A 17,849-nucleotide genomic window follows, 5' to 3' on the forward strand; every position below is an offset into this window, starting at 1 on the left:
ACTTACAAAGCAAATAGTAACTATTTTGTAATTATTCATAACTCTAACTATTATGTAATTAATTTAGGCTTAACTTTGTGCCTTTTTAACAATCGTGATGAAGATAAAACTTATCAGAAACTCAGGTAGACAAACAGCTAGTGAGAATAAATACGGAAGCCTACAAAACAAAGTTGTTCAAACTTTGACTGAGATTCGGGGGGGTTGGCTTCCTGACACCCACCAATTATCCAATTAATCTAAAATGCTTTTAGTATAAACACCCCCTTCATTTCTTTCAAGCATGTCACTTACCAGCACAATGGTCTACATGGAAGTGCGCCTGTTCTTTTCACCTCTGCCTCCTAACCCATTATCTTGCTGGGCTGTCTCCCTTAGGGAAGCACATACCAAAAAAAAAATGACCTGCAAATTCTCTTTAATTCATTTTCCTGTGGCATATCCTGCATTGGTAACATCCCCCAGAAGGAAACTAACAGGTTTTACATGCTTGAGTACTATACTGTGACATGAATGCAAAGTGGAAGAGAGTTCTCATTTTCCACCCAAATGCAATACTTTGTATAATTCATACACTTTATAACAAGCTTCAAAACCACTGAATTACTTATTCACTAGCATAATCCAATGGAATAGAATGCATGTCAAATTCATTTTAAACTTACAGTTCGTGAAATATTCCACACTTGAGGATATTGCTGACATTTTAAAATAGGTGCACTGGTTTAATTTAACGTGAGTGCAAAAGAAAATAATGTATTATTATTGAATACGTTATTTGCACTTCAATTAATAACACATTTTATAAAGTAATACTTTTATATAAAACATAACTTGTGAGGGATACAGCAGCTGTTTGTGCTGTCATGTGCAAAATTTCACTGACAACTCAATTTAACAGGTTAAATCCCATGAAATATAGGGTGACTCTAATAATCTACAATTAAAGAAATCTCACATGTTTTCCCACACTGCGTTTCGAAGAAAAACATGTCCACAAACCAAATGAGATGAGGCGTAAACTCCCAGCTCTTCAAACCCGTGCTTGACCCTTCTGGATCATTGGGTACTCTTATTGGTACTTTTCTCCATTGGAAAATAAATGAAGCATTACAGGCAGGTAAAGCTGCCACATTAACCAGATCTCAGTCAAATTAAAGCCCTGTTGAATGAACTTGACTGACTTCCTAAGGTGTTCTAAACAACCACATAGCCCATTCGGTTTCAGACTTTAGAATGAAGAATTACATTAGAATTATAAATAAACTTGTTGGTGATTAAATGTGCTGGTTATTATTCTCAAGTTTCTATATGTATGTAATGTATTGCATTTTTAATCATTTATATGTTTATTTCTTTCAGTGGCAAATAAATATCTAATCTTCAAGATGAAATGCATTGGGTGTTTTGGATGAAAAAAATTAGCCCACCATATTAATTTTCATTGTGACCAAATAAGTTGAAGTGAACGTCCCTACTGCATTATTAATGCGTTTTTTGCTGATATGTAAATACTATCTGAATTATCTGAGGTTCGAAAGGTCCGTTAGTCAGTGGTAATTCACAACCTTCAGAGCATTGTCAAGTTCCGGGGTTCTCGCTCAGGGGAACGGGACCCCTTTGGGGGTTGCAGAAAGGTTTCTGAAGGGGGTCGCGAAACAACCAGCTCACAAGAAGACCAACACGGTTGTTTATTTTCATTCCTATTGAAATTATGTTTATTGTTATAATATATTTCCATTGTTGTGCATAAAATTAAAATGTACATTTTTCTTCAGTACCAATTTCAGTCATAAAATACATAAATATATATTCATTATGCCAAAAGCTATATGAAACATGCTTACTTATTTACACGATATAAAACATTTACATCACAGTCCATTAAAACTGAAAATTCTTTGGCTATTTCAAAGGTTAAATAACTTGCAATTCAAGTATAAATATATATCAACAATCACACTTGGGGTCTTGTTTTTGACATTTTGTATTGTTTGCTTTTTTTATTTTTATGTGAAAACAAAATCCAATAAATGATACTTGAAGTAGCAAACATGTTCCAAACAGATGTACAGCTATGTATTTATAAAGATAATAATTTATATACAACAAGAGCAAAAATGAAAATCGTAAGGACCAAACACATCAAAATTTAATGAGATGCACGATTTACTGTGGGTGAAGGCCTTTTAAGAATAGACTCAACGGAAAATGATAAAGACTCATTGGATGAAAGCTTTGTCCCAACTTGCTTGGATATCAATAAGTCTTTTGCATAACTGTCCATTAGTCTGAGGCTCTGGTTTTCTTTGATTGCACACTCTCTGTATTTTCTGGCAGCCTCCTCAAAAAGCTCCTTGCAGTATGGCGCTTTCAGTTCAGGGGCTGACTTTTCACTGAGTGTCTGCTGGATCAGTGAGTGGAATGAGTTTAATTTCATCGAGACTGCATGTTTGGCACTGTCCTTACTGAGCCTGCTCAAGACGTGCTCTTGATTAGGAGGTGAGGAGCTGTTGCTAAATGTCTGAGCAAAACTTCTCTTGGGTGGAGAAAAGGCTGATCTCTCCCGGGGTCCTTGAGAGGTGCACTGAGTTTCTGCCTGGGCTTGCTGAAGATCGGAGGCTTCGTGGACAATGCGTGTGCTTTCCAATTTCGAAGACCCCAATTCCTGATCTGGAGAATGGCTGTCTGATACTGGCATGATTTTTGGATCCCAAGTTGCACCTGGTTTCATATTCTGGACTGCCGACGCATTCAGAAGGCACTGTTGGTAAAGAAGAGCATCGTTGATGTTGCTACACTTGGGCCACACCATGAACCGTGGAGAAAGGGGATACTGTCTGTAAGTGGCAGCCACGCTGACGTTTGAGGAAATCAGTTCCATGTTTCCAGATCCAGTGTACTGCATTGACAGGTCGAGGCAAGTCGGTAGAAAGTTGTAGACATCCTTAGCTGGTGCCTCCACTTGGCCAGCAGAGAAGGCAGTCTTGTAGGAGTTGTATTCAGCTGCACGGACCATACCACTGGGCAGAAACAGTGATGCAGCGGCAGCCTGAGTGGACTCCAGCAGATCCCGCTCTTTGTATTCTCTCTCCAACATGATGGTCTCGAGCTCCTTGTCTGCAAAAGCCCTCCTCTTCCTCATTCTGTCACTGAGAGGGGGAGGAAGAGATGTGTTTCCTCCGAGATAGGGGTCTGTCTGTACTGGACGGTAACCTGCCAAAAAAAATACAAAAATACAACTATATATATATTGGTTCTTTACCACTTAATATAAGTGTTATAGTTTACAACTGAATATTTTGTAAACTTTCTTTACAACTGCTACTAGACTTTTTTTTAATTACAGAAAGTGTGTAACGTAACTAACTTTCTTTAACTGGTTACTTTATGCAAATATGCTTTTTTTACAGTGTATTACTTGGGAAAATATATGTGAAAACAATATGTTCATTATTTCTTATGACTAGTTTTAGTGTTGAATAAATATTTAACCAGTTATTTACCTACTGGTCATTAAATTCTCTAAATAAAAAAAAACAGTAATGCTGTCAGCTTACTGCAATATTATTGCCCAAAGATGATTCTTTAAGAATAGCAGGATAAAAAGGAAGAGAAATCCAAAGACAGCTATGAAAAGGAGATAAAGAGAAAAGTCAGAATGCAGAAAGGAAGTAAGAGAAAACAGAGAAGAAAAGGATACTGTAGAAACAAATTTATCTGAAATACTATAGGCTACTAGCATTGTTAACAAAACTATTTACATGTAGGTGTAGCCCTGTCAGTGATGTGATCATCCTAAATTACAGTTGCTAGGAAAATAAAATGTAATTGTATTATTTTAGTTATACATTTTATCTTTAAATATTTTAAATATTTTTTATATAAAATATGCCTTACCTTCCAGAATACTTTTTGCCAACATACTGGAGGGTCTGAGATGTCTTTGGTAGACTGGCCTGCGCTCAGCGGTCATCTGTTTCCCTGAAAGTCCTTTCTTATCCTGCAATACCAAACAATAAACATTATAGATCAATATAACATTCCTGTACAAGTACTCTACAGAGACAAAAAGCAATACTGCAAAGGAGACACTGGTGGAAATGCTCATGGCGCCAAACTTTAACTAATAATTAGTCGTTGTAGTAGTAGTAGTCGTAGTAGTGTTATTTGTAGTAGTCGTAGTAGAAACGGGAAGGTAAAATATATTATTCTGGGGGTTTATTTAAAGGGGTTAAAACGAAAATTCACATTTTTAATTGAAGAGATTTTTTTAATGTTCAAAACAGCAAACATGGAAAATCCGTCACTAAACTGTGTTTTTATCTATTAAACGAAATAATTTCCATTAAATTGATAGAATTCAAAACACCCTTAAAATAATCCAATTATAATTGTTGTAAAATATAGGCATTTCGTAATATACAGGTAGGTGTTGAAGGCAACGTAAAAGATAGGCCTATCTATGAAACTAAAACACACACACACACACACACACACACACACACACACATATGTTTAGTCTGATATATTTGTTTTAATGCGAGCCAATATTAACCATAAAACCTTTTAAAACAAATAGACTGTTCACTATATTTAAGACGTAAAAAAACTGTACATCACAGACATTACAGCTGTAAACAATCATTTAAAATAAATAACTGTATGACGTTTATATTATCGATCACGGGACCTAAACATTGGTAAATACTTACAACAAATAATTATATTCATTTTAGGATAGTGTGTACCTGATGATTAAATGTATTTTCGTTTAATTTTTTAATTGTATTTTTTCTGTTATATGACAGAGAGTTATATGACAAATAAGAACACACATCTTAACTATAAAACTAGAATGTTCTTTATGCAGTACGCTGCTAGATAACCACTCCCAGATACAGACTAGTATTGATGTACCCAGACGCTCACCTCTGTCGCCTGCTGCCTCCTGAGTGCCACTTGCGCTGCCATCACTCTCTGCCTCTCCACCACCAGCAGACAGTTGGCACACTGACAGTCCCTCCATCTACAGAACCGCTTGTGCCCTTTAAGGCACGAAACCACTCCGTGATTCCTGCAGCGGGCACACTTCGGGGTTCGGCTGAGCTTTCTCTGATCTCCCGATCCCTGGGAGTGCTGATCCGACCTCTCGTGGTGCTTGCATCCAGGTTCGTCCTCTCCAGCTCCGGACAGACCTACACCAAATTCTGCCTGGTCATCGCTTTCTGTTTCCAGACTCTCTACGTCTATCTCGAGCTCGGGAACCAGAAGATCCGTCATGTTTAAACGAGAGAGACCTTTTTCGTGTTCAGATCACCTGGCTTCGTTTCCTCTTCTGTTAAAAAAAAAAAAAAAAAAAAAAACGTACCATTTAATGAGCAAATACCATCCAGACTAGTTTCCTAAAATTAATTTTTGCCATCATATATATCCCGAAGGACTTCTAAACAAATAATAAACACTGTTTAAAATACAGATTATAAATAGGCTATATTACGATTCTATGTTTGTAATTATTTAAATTTCAATGCAAAGAAAATGTTAAAAGATATTCAGATATAAGAAATGAATGCCAAAAATAATTAACTTCAAAAAAAGATCTTGGCACGTTTTGAATATACTGTTCATTCTCTTTGTAGATCACAGTATTGAATTGTATCATCCTACCATGAACATTTGAATAGCTAACTTACCTTGAAAGAGCAGAAGATGACAGTTGCTTTAAATCCTGAAATTCTGAGAGTGGGGTTTCCTATGAAAAGTGTCAACATTAAAGTCGCTTTTAATGTTTTTTTTTTTAAGTATTCAGTCAATAGGTGTATCTATGGTGAGCATGTAACAATAGCGATACGAAGCGCAAATTGGCTACAGGTATCCTAGATGTTCAACGATGTTGTCACTTGCATGTCCACCGAGACTTTCAGTACAAGAACACGCCAAGCACCTCCTCTATTATCAGCGAGAGGACACAGCGCCTCGTCTGATGATTGGATAAACTTTAATACCAGAGAGTTCATTGGACCTTCCAGTCTTTGCGGTTAAAGGTTGAAACGGGTTTAGTGAATTACAACATCAGTAATAAAAACGATTAACATCAAATGATCAAATGAGCGAGTAATTCATTACAAATATAACAAAACAAGGACACAATAATTTGAAAGTTAAATTCAAATGAATGTGGGGTCAATAAATGTCATTAATCTGATCTGATGTACAATTATACAATTACAGGAAACTACAGCATTGTACACGGAGCAAATGTGCAGATTTATTTTTTTGTTTTTTGTTTATTTTTTAAAACAAAGCTACCAGTAAAAAAAAAAAAATGCATGTTTACGGAATTTGGGTTTTTTTGTTTGTTTGTTTTTTGTTTCGTTTTAGTATTTAATCGTTATTTTACAATAAATAAGCCCATACTTTTTAAAACCATCAAATGATTTCCATCTTAGAATATGTAAATTGACCTTCTATATTAATAATGGACAATTATTTTAAATGTGGCACAATACAAAATATGAAAATGCAAATCTAGTATAGGGGCTATTGTTTCTTTCCAGTAAATGCATTTCAGTGTGTGAAGGGCTGCTAAGTCTGCGTGCTCGTAAAGCAAAACCCGGCTGATAATGAAATGACCCTGAAGTAGACTATTCAAATCGAAGCTTGCATATGCAAATGGTGTTGTTTTCATAAGGATTCAAATTTCATAGGCAAAGCCGTCAGGAGGAATTGACTAAAAATATACTGAAATAGATCAAGCAAAATAAACTAGCCTAGGTAAGGACGGTACTTTATATGTATTGTGTACAAAACGCAATTTCCGCTTTAAAAAAGTCACAATCATTTAAAATAGACTAATCTTATTCGCATGATCAAGCCTATATATATATATATATATATATATATATATATATATATATATATATATATATATATATATATAAACAATGTATTTACATTATCATTATTTGTATATTATCAAGTATACATTATTTTAATTAATAATAGGTCAGCCATGTCTGTATGGAACTATAATTACGAGCATACTGAACAATACACGTAGTTTAAATTTAAATTAAAAAATGTAATTATTATTAAACATGTTCAGATGAAGAAAAATTTAGTAACAAATGTCCGCCATTGTGTTCTTTTGATTCCTCTTTGGTTGGTGGTATTAACCCGATATCAAACTAGGGCCCGGGCCAAATCAAAACTTTGACAACCCGCTAATCACACTTAAAAAAAACTGTATTTAACAGCGTTTTCTTTTTTTGTAAGTATCATATTTCTTCTACTCATAAAAAGAAAAAGCTATTAAATACAGTTTTGTTAAGTGCGGTTGTCAAAGTTTTGATTTGTTCACAGCCTAGGTGTAACTTGTTTACTGGTGTGTGACTGATAAAAAACATTTTAACTGTAACATATTTCCCATTGCTTACCGGAGCAAACGTATTTGGATTTGTTATGGTATGTTTGTCTTATACAAAGATGGTAACATTTAAATAGGCCCTATTATCGACAGAAGCAGGTATCCCGTTGCTGAGTTCACAGTGCATTTATGAAAAACATGTATGTATTTGTTTGAAGCTTTTCAGCATTAAGATTCTGTTTTCTTTGTAGAAAAAAAAAATGATGTTGCTAAACTTAATAATAATCATGCATCGGCAGTATTTTAAATTCGTATCTACCTCAATTCCGCATAGCGCCTTTAGCAACTGCTTTAATGAAGTGTTTCTACACAGTGTAAAATAAGTTTGCCTGCGATTATTTGAGTTTACACAACAAACACAACTGTAAAAACACAATCAGAGCGCAGAAGGGTACACACAACACACTTTGTCATTTGTCCTATTTGACCTGACATACTTCTGTTGTATACACTTTAAAGAAAAGAAACGGGTCTGGAGCTGCCACGTGATTATGTGTAGCTTGCTACTGTGTGAATTACAAACATGACTGAAAGGTGAATACCCGCAGAATGTAAACTGTATCCCCTTGGGATTTGACATTAAAGGGTTGGGAACGTCCAAGGACTTGTTACGTTGGGAAAGTTTGATTCTCTGCTTGTGAAACTGATACTGAATAACAAAGCAAAACACCGTGAGCCACTATTGTACATTATAACATAGAGTTTGCAATAACCACGGGGAATATTGCACGATCGATTGAAAAAAAAAATGTTGCTTGAAATGATTTTATTTATTTATGTATTTATTTGCTTTGTGTTTTCTAATACATTACATTTATTCGAGCGGCTGTTTATCTCCATTCCACAATGTCACATGTCACAATATTTTTAATATTCACGAGCCAATTTAGGCTTTATACCGCCCCCTGCAGATTGTATTTTGCTTATTACCCTACTGTATTTTGCTGGTCACAGTTGTTGTCAGGCGCAATTCTCTACATATGGCGTGTCATGCAAGACACATTTTATCAGAGACATTAAAAAAACTGCACAATATATAGTCTATTTTATAAAGTATGAAGACATTGGCTTAAAAACACAAACCCTATTGATTTGCACACACAGTGATATATTTTACACGTAATAATCTATTGAATACAGAGATCGTTACTCATGTTGTTAATTATTTTGTTGACAAATGATCTTCATCTTCGTCGTTTTCTTATGGGCTCTAACTGTTAGCATTGCTGTGATATATTAACTAGGCCTGTTATAATCCACTTTACTATGCAGTAATGCTATGGTAATTGTTTATTTATTGGTTTAAAATGTTTAGTAAAATGTGATCAAGAGTGAGTTTTTGGAACATTGATAAATTGAGATGGGAGAGTCTTTGCGATGTCTTTAAACATTAATTTGGAATCAGTAATACATCGTGATTAATTTGGTATCATAATTGTGTAAAAAGTCATTGGTAATGTATTCAATTTTTATTGATGTCTATATTTGCACAAAGGTCATTTTCTTGTTTTATTTTTACTGTTTCAATTTAGGTTAAGATGTAAGCAGACAGAAACCTGAGTGTGATAACATTACTAAACAGTGAATTACAAACTTAAACCATTTTCCTGTGTTTTGGATGGAGTGCATCCTCCTCTATCCTTGTCCATCTGTTTGCCATTGTTCCCAACATTACTGTGATCTCAGGCTGTATACAAATTTGTCAGCCGGGGTCTTTAAACTACGCGCCACGTATGTTCACTTCTCATCAGTCAGTTTCCCTAGTTAAGGTGTGTGCAGCCCCAGGATCGGATCAATATTACGGATCAGTGGAGCCTGATCCAGATCCTCGTAGTAAAACACCATCTCATGATCCGGCTCCAGTGATCCCGGATCCGATCCCATTTTTCCCCATTAACTTCAATACTGACTTGTGATTATACCAATAAATTATCGTGAAATAAAAGTTTTAGTACACCTGCAATGTGAGGGGGACATGTCCACATCTTTTGGGGGGGGGGGGGGGGGGGGGGGCATGTCCTCAGTGTCCCCCGCGTAAATTACGCCTATAAATAGAAGCATAGGTATCACATTATTGGTCAAACATATTTGAAAATCGGTGTGTAAATGATAAGACCATACTGTCCAGTGGCTTGCCTCGGTGTTTCAATAAATGCAGTATAAACGTTGGGGCCTGTTTTAGTGTTGTGCTGCTTTCTCACATGTGGTGAAGATGTCAAGCCTGCAGGTGCAGATTTGCCAGTTTCTCTTCCTCTTTAATTTATTAGTAGGGTTACAACCAAACTGCTACCCCGGGTGCAATTCCCAGCAAAAGAATGCTTTGAACTTGCCCTGTTCCTCAATCCTCAGAACAGATTACACTGGCGAGCCAAGGAGAATCCCGTGCCTTGTGTTGTGAGATGTAACCGGTCCATTTGAAACAAAGAAATACTAATCTCTTCCCCGGCATATTAGTATTCTTGATTCTGTGAAGTAGGCCATAGACCTCTCCTTTTAATATGTTGGTTTAAATATGGATTTTAATAGATTTGCAAGGATACTGCAGTTATATTTAATGTGCAGGTTAACACAGGGCCTATTTCTTGTATGACTTATACAAAATAAATAAAACAGGATTAGGCGATGTTTTAAAATGTATTTTATGTAAAACTGTGAAATAAGTTCAAATATTAAGGTCCATAGCGATTTCTAATATATAATAATAATAGACAGTGGTTTTTATTAGTATTGGTAGTCGTCGCCGAAGTGTATAGGAGCATTCATTTTATTATTATTAATGCATTCAAAAGATGCATTTTTAAAACGTACTTACTAGGCGTCAGCCAAATAAATAAATAATGATAAGATATTATTATTTTTTAAACTATTTTTAAATTTCCCAAGTGATTTCATAAATGTGTCCGCAGGCGTGTTCTGCGGTCTATTTAATGAGGTTTTAATGTATTATCAGAGAAACCATGTTGCAATGTATATATTAAAGACAAAAAAACGCTATAGGGAAATATATAAAAACGTATATTGATTTTAATTATTTCTAATATTTCTTCTGGAAATTGTACTGTTATTAAAACTCATAATTAAACTCCTAAATGTTTTAAGGTCTGTCAATACGTATTGTGATGTTTATTATATTATATTTCTAATTCCATGTCAAATGTATTCGATTACTAAAAGTATTCATCCCAGGACTAGTTTTAGAATCACAAAAATACATTTCTAATTCGGTGAAGGCCACCTGTCTAATTGTTCATAAAACAAACTGTGTGGCTATTAGGTAAACTATATATATATATATATATATATATATATATATATATATATATATATATATATATCTTTTTTTGTATTTTCTAAACTACAAAGTAATTTAAACACAAGGCTAAACGTAATGTCATCAGTAAACGAAAATAAATATCTTTGGGAATTTTTTTTTTTTTTTTATCTGTGTACCTTGATTGCATCTAAATTGTACAAGGATGTCTGAGAAAGTGTTCAGAAATAAACACAAACATCCATTGTGTATAGATTTTAAACATAAACATAGTGTCGTGATTTTACACTGTAAAGGCCAAGGCTAGACACTATGTTTATGTTAATATCACTTGTATATATGTGTGTGTGTATATATATATATATATATATATATATATATATATATATATATATATATATATATATATATATATATATATATATAGTTTAATTGCCGGTTAAGGAATATATCGTATACAAGTTAATCCCGTTAAATGAGTTGTTTTCGTGCTCCTTCCGTGATTATACTATGCATTTAGTTTACGATGGTTTGCGGTGTTTTTCTTTACACACACACACACACACACACACACACACACACACACACACACACACACACACACACACACACACATTACCATACCTCTATATTCTTTAGCATGTTTTATTACACGTTGCTGTGCTTCTACTATAGTAAATCTTTATAAGGGACATAACATCCCTAGAACTTCCTAGAAAGTGTATCTCATGCTTTTATATCTGTCACGTCTGTCTTAGTTATAAAAACTAAAGAATATATTTTTTAAATGTATGGTTGGGTCTTATGCTTGCACTACGCGTAGTTATTGTTTGCCTGCTACCGAACAGTTCGATCCCCTTGCGTGTCTCCACATTTGTAAATTGCACTAAAGAGTAATCCGATCTGTATAATGTTGTAAGAGATCTGTGGGTTTAGTGTGCCCCTGTTTATGTTAATTAGCGTTAGGGACGTGATGGATTGGCAACACGTGCATTTCGCTGAGCGTTTAACCAGTCATAATAGTTTTAGCACTCCATTAGTTACACATCACAGGCATCCAGGGGGACTGTTTACTTATGGGACGAAATTCTAATGTTGTTTGAGAACGCGTCCCCAAAGCTGAACAAATACAGGGGTGCAGTTTGACCAGGAACTCGGATGTTCATTTAGAATATAAACGTATACCCTATATAACTTCATAATGGTGATCCAGCACCGTGATAATAAAGAAACGTGCTAGTACCCTCCCACTGCAAAATACTTAAAGGAGACCGATCCAAACATCCCTCCGCTGAACAGATAGCAGGCTGCTTCACGCGCGAGTAAGCAGTTCACGGATTGTAACCATTACCAGCGCTAACAAATGCAACTTTTCTGGCCCCCATATGTTAAGAGTGTCAGAGAAGGGCTTTTCCATCTGTGAAAATAACTCCCTCTTTCCACTGCACCTGTGTTTGAAAAAAGAGAGGGAATTAATGTGACGGCTTTATAACCATAGTCTGTTATGGGAAGTGAAATTAACACAAATTAAATCATGAAGGACAATTCATTAAATGTTAAATTTAAGCAAGTATCGAATATTGAATTGTAGCTTCACATAATAAATACTTGCATTAAATATCATTCATGTATCAACAAATGTTAAATTTGAACCTCCCATAGTCTGTACCCTATGCATATGTCCAGATTTATAAATTACCATTCGCCAAATAAGGGAGGGGGAGGGGGAGAGACGACTACATGTTTTATTCACACTAGTATTCCAAAGCGATTTTTAAATATTAATTGTGTACTTCCGCTTTAAATGTAAAACTTATTTATTTATTTATTATCATGACTTCTTTCCCTGGTTTTCGGTGCAAGGTGTGTAACGTTGAAGGCCTCTTTTTTTTTTTTTTTGCATTGTATAAGGCCATATGAATGTCCTGTAGGTGGCAGCAGTAACACACGCTCCGAATTGACATGGAAAAAATATGGAAAAAATATTGCTGAAAGATTCAGTTAGTTGCCCTTGTAGTTGCAGGTGTAATTATTGGGTTGGAATTCAGTTAAGTACAATAATTCTGTTGAAGAAAATTTGAAATAATTATAACAGTTTACCATCTGATGGCATTTTATGCCAAAAACCGCTGGCATTATACACTGGAGCATTAGAAGTGAGTGTGTGCAATATATATATATATATATATATATATATATATATATATATATATATATATATGAATGTATGTTGCAGCAGATCAAGTTTATTGTTTTTAAAATACTATAATAATATAATAATCAATTTTAGAATTATGTAAACGTTAGTGATTTAAGCAATTTTTCCCCCCTTTCTCTATAATGCCAAAAACACAACCAAGGCAACTTACAGAGACTAGGGTGTGTGAACTATGCGTCAGCTGCAGAGTCACTTATAACAATGTCTCACCCGAAAGACGGAGCACAAGGAGGTTAAGTGACTTGCTCAAGGTTAGAATTGCTTAGATCATAGTGACAGTATGTTATGTTCCTGCAAACTCTTGTAGGAAACTGTTTGCTAAGACAGCTTACTGTGGCACCTGACCTTTTTGATGCATTTGTACAGATGTAATGAAGGCAAAATGTTGTTGTCTATTCCTTTATTGCCACACGGACACATGCACATGCTGAACAGTGATGGTTTGTTTGCAATCCCCTGAGGAATAATCAAATTCTGTGTCAAGCAACACAACAGGTGGATTTGAAGAAAAAACAACACTGTTAATGTAGCACAGATCCTAGTGTAACTACGTGATGGTCCAGTGTTTTTGTATTGCATTGCATGACCCCCAGCAGACACGTTTCAATGTGCTTTGTTATGAAAATGAAGTTAAGTTAAATTCACAAGTCATATCAGTATAAGGAAAACACGGCAGGCGTGACCTAAACTGAGGAGCTGAGAGGTTTGTTATGAAAATTCTGTTTTGGCAGGGACATTGACCGTGGGTCATCCGACAGAGGACACAGCCCATCAGGTTACCTTTGAGAAGCTGTGTGTGTCACTCATTAACCCTTTGTGGATGTAAAATACATGTGTGCATTCACAGACAGGAGCAGCTGGAAGACAGAGGTGATTTGGGGTATACAGCATGTTGATGAACTCAGAATACTCATTTGAATCTATGATTTCATGAATGTAAATTGCACTGTATTGTTCAGCCAAATCTTGGCATATAAAATCCGACCTAAACCAATCATTATATGTTAGATTCATATGATACAGCTTTGACAAATACATCGCTTGAGCTTTCTCCTGTTTTTTTTCTATCATTACATGCTGTGTTGTTGTGAATTGCCTAGGTCAAGGGGTATTGAACTAATTACTAAAATGTGCATCGTATCCATCTGTTCAATAGAAACAGGTGCGTCTGAGCTTAGTAGGCACAAAATTTGTCGTTTGTTATTTTAGTCAATTTTAAGCAAAATGATGGGTCTTAAACATAGTGATATATTTTAACACAGAGTCCTACATTCAAATAGTTTGCAATCTTTGTGCAAAAGAGGTTTAAGTGAACAAGTCATTCATATAAATTAATTCATATACTTCAAATAAAATGGCAAACTCCTCAGAACCCACACTGCAATACAGTGTGTAGTTCATGTTTTTGTGTTTTTCTACATTAAATACTGTGTTTTTACATGGCTTATGTTCATTACATTATATATTACATTAAAGTAAAGTTTGGCCACTACTATATAACAGTATGTAGTTCTCTGGTAAATCTCAAAATATGGGCTTCTGAACTATAGGAATAAGGTGGCGGTGATCTATGAAAAGTACAGCTTGTTGTATTGATTGAACCAGTTTAATTTATTTATAGAGTTCAGAATAACTACGGAAGCGTCCTAGTGCCAATTTAAAAAACAAAAAAAGTATCTCCTACGTAGGACTTAAAAGAAAAAGTCTTACATTGAAGATATAAAGTCCTACGTAGGAGTTAAAAGGTCCTACCTAGGAGATATCAAGTCCTACGTAAGAGTTAACAGGTCCTACCTAGGAGATATCAAGTCCTACGTATGAGTTAAAAGGTCCTACCTAGGAGATATAAAGTCCTACGTAAGAGTTAACAGGTCCTACCTATGAGATATCAAGTCCTACGTATGAGTTAAAAGGTCCTACCTATGAGATATCAAGTCCTACGTAAGAGTTAACAGGTCCTACCTAGGAGATATCAAGTCCTACGTATGAGTTAAAAGGTCCTACCTATGAGATATCAAGTCCTACGTATGAGTTAAAAGGTCCTACCTATGAGATATCAAGTCCTACGTATGAGTTAAAAGATCCGACCTAGGAGATATCAAGTCCTACGTATGAGTTAAAAGGTCCTACCTATGAGATATCAAGTCCTACGTATGAGTTAAAAGGTCCTACCTAGGAGATATCAAGTCCTACGTAAGAGTTAACAGGTCCTACCTAGGAGATATCAAGTCCTACGTATGAGTTAAAAGGTCCTACCTATGAGATATCAAGTCCTACGTATGAGTTAAAAGGTCCTACCTAGGAGATATCAAGTCCTACGTAAGAGTTAACAGGTCCTACCTAGGAGATATCAAGTCCTACGTATGAGTTAAAAGGTCCTACCTATGAGATATCAAGTCCTACGTATGAGTTAAAAGGTCCTACCTATGAGATATCAAGTCCTACGTATGAGTTAAAAGATCCGACCTAGGAGATATCAAGTCCTACGTATGAGTTAAAAGGTCCTACCTAGGAGATATCAAGTCCTACGTATGAGTTAAAAGGTCCTACCTAGGAGATATCAAGTCCTACGTATGAGTTAACAGGTCCTACCTAGGAGATATCAAGTCCTACGTATGAGTTAACAGGTCCTACCTAGGAGATATAAAGTCCTACGTATGAGTTAACAGGTCCTACCTAGGAGATATCAAGTCCTACGTATGAGTTAAAAGGTCCTACCTAGGAGATATCAAGTCCTACCTAGGAATACTTTTTTTTTTATTGGCACTAGGATGCTTGCGTAAGTAACACTGCTTTGTCTAAAATGCACTTGTTTTGTATTCACTGGTTTGTGTTACACTGCACCCTGGTGGCTCCCTGTATTTTAAACAAAAAAACGATTGAAAAAGAAAAAGTGGTCATATGTCAGGGTCATATCAAATGGCATGTCTAAAGATATAGAAAAACAGATCTGAAATCAGTTGGCTGACTGTGTGGCATGATATATTATTCAAATGAGACATATACATGTGAGATACGAGAGGCTCAGACCCATCCATTAATTTTAATACGGTTTATGTTTATTGAGATTGAGATGGTTAACATCAGTGAAGAGTTGTTTTACTTTAACCCCATAGCATTACAGCCAAAAACAATATGTAAGTGGTACTACCACTAGGTGGGGGTGTTGCCCAGGTTTTATTGTTAAAAAGGCCATGCACTTGTACCACGCTTATATTATTAATCATCAACAGGGTTTTGATGCATAACCTAGAAATGTTTCGAATGATCTGCTGCATCGACGCTGTGCATATTTCATGGTGGAGTGGCTAAGTGAAGGGGGTTTATTTATTTCAGATGGGATTTTAAGGAACTGTAATTCATTGTTGTGTTTTAATAGGATTTTAAAATGATGGTTGTCGCATAATCTTCAGTAAATGACAAATACGGTCTATAAGATGGGCATTTTCTTATTCACCTTTAATTGAACTACTGTATCATAAAGGCATGTTTGCAGAAACGGCCTTGACTATTGCTACATTTGTATTTTTCCATGTGTTTGAACCCTGTGCACTGCCACTTGTAAAATGTTCTCATGCCTTGCATCCGTCATTGTAAAGATTGCGCACGTATTGAAAAACGGATGTAAAGTGAATTACCTTAATATGAGCGGGCTACATATGATTCGATACAGATGGAAAAATATCAATGTGACAACAGACACGTAATCTGCAGATATACTTTCGTTCAATTAAAGGTGAAACTCCCAACGGTAAACTAAAAAAGTCCCTAAGAGAGTATTTAAAGCTTGCCCAGGTGAATCATGAATGTTCCTTGATACGTCAGGGCAGATTCCCACCTTTGTGAGGACCAGATCAGATTTATTTTCAAAGATTTTTTTTTTTTTTTGTGGTTGCGTCTAATTAAATGGCGCATAAAGCGTGATGGTTACAACGTGCTGGAAATGTCATATTATTTTATAAACAGCCCAACTACTGTTACTTTAAATACATGTATGAAAAGTGGATCATGCTTTACACATTGGTCTCCCAGGGATCTCCCAGAAGTTATCTTGCAACGTGTGTTAAACGACATTTGTCCCGTCGTGAGATCTGTAGCCGTAATATTTAAAAATAATTTTCCACTTGCTTGCTTGAATGTTACTGTGTGTTCTAGGTGAGTAATACAGGCTACAGCCAGACCCTGTGCGGAGACGGCACTATGCAACATTTTATGCAGAGCCTCACCAATCCACTTCAATCTAAAGGATACCATATACCATGGTCCACTTCAGAGTAGATTTATTGTGTCAGATTGTTCTGTGGTTTAATTATGCAGCAAATCTTACCTTGAATATCTTGTTAGTCCTCGTGGGTAATTTTTCAACAGTTAAAAAACAAACAAACATTTAAAACGGAAATCAACACCTTTGTATGTTGAACTGTTTTCATCTTTCCCGTTAATTGTCTTGTACAATATCCTAGTTATAAGAATCCTTGGAAAGAGTTATAGGAGACACGCTGATTTCTGGGTGTTTTAAAAGGCTATTGTAATTGGACGGTGGTTGCTTTTGAACACCCTTCCAATGTTTTTCCCCTGTGTGTCCAATACACTGTTCTCCCACCATTTCAGCTACAAAGAGATCAGGCAAAGTATGGGACTAGATTCAAACAGTTTCTCATATAGTAGATTGTGTTTGAATGTGTGTTGTATATAATTTCCTGTTACTATAATAATTACCTTCATGGTAAGAATGGTAAGAACTATTCTCTACATTTTCTGTAGCCTTTGTTTATAGCTCTTTTTTAAATCCCCTGGTGTAGATGATAAGGTTCAAGTAAAGAAAGAATGTCACTGTCCTGTCAATAAATCACTAGCCTTCTATGGTCATCACAAGGCACATGTAAACCATCTATATTATTATTATTATTATTATTATTATTATTATTATT

General features: G+C 35.4%; 1 protein-coding gene across 1 annotated transcript; it reads right to left on the reverse strand.

Moving 5' to 3' along the window:
• Nucleotides 1–1,696: 1,696 nt before the first annotated feature.
• LOC117403971 (doublesex- and mab-3-related transcription factor 2-like) lies at nt 1,697–5,938 on the reverse strand. Its single transcript, XM_034006508.3, has 4 exons — nt 5,697–5,938; nt 4,933–5,338; nt 3,901–4,003; nt 1,697–3,216 (listed from the first exon to the last, which is right to left on the reverse strand). Exons 2-4 carry the CDS (start codon nt 5,281–5,283, stop codon nt 2,153–2,155), a joined length of 1,518 nt encoding a protein of 505 aa, XP_033862399.3. The 5' UTR covers nt 5,284–5,338; nt 5,697–5,938; the 3' UTR covers nt 1,697–2,152.
• Nucleotides 5,939–17,849: the final 11,911 nt, after the last annotated feature.

Source organism: Acipenser ruthenus, chromosome 2, assembly GCF_902713425.1.
Source record: "Acipenser ruthenus chromosome 2, fAciRut3.2 maternal haplotype, whole genome shotgun sequence".
Lineage (NCBI taxonomy): Eukaryota > Metazoa > Chordata > Actinopteri > Acipenseriformes > Acipenseridae > Acipenser > Acipenser ruthenus.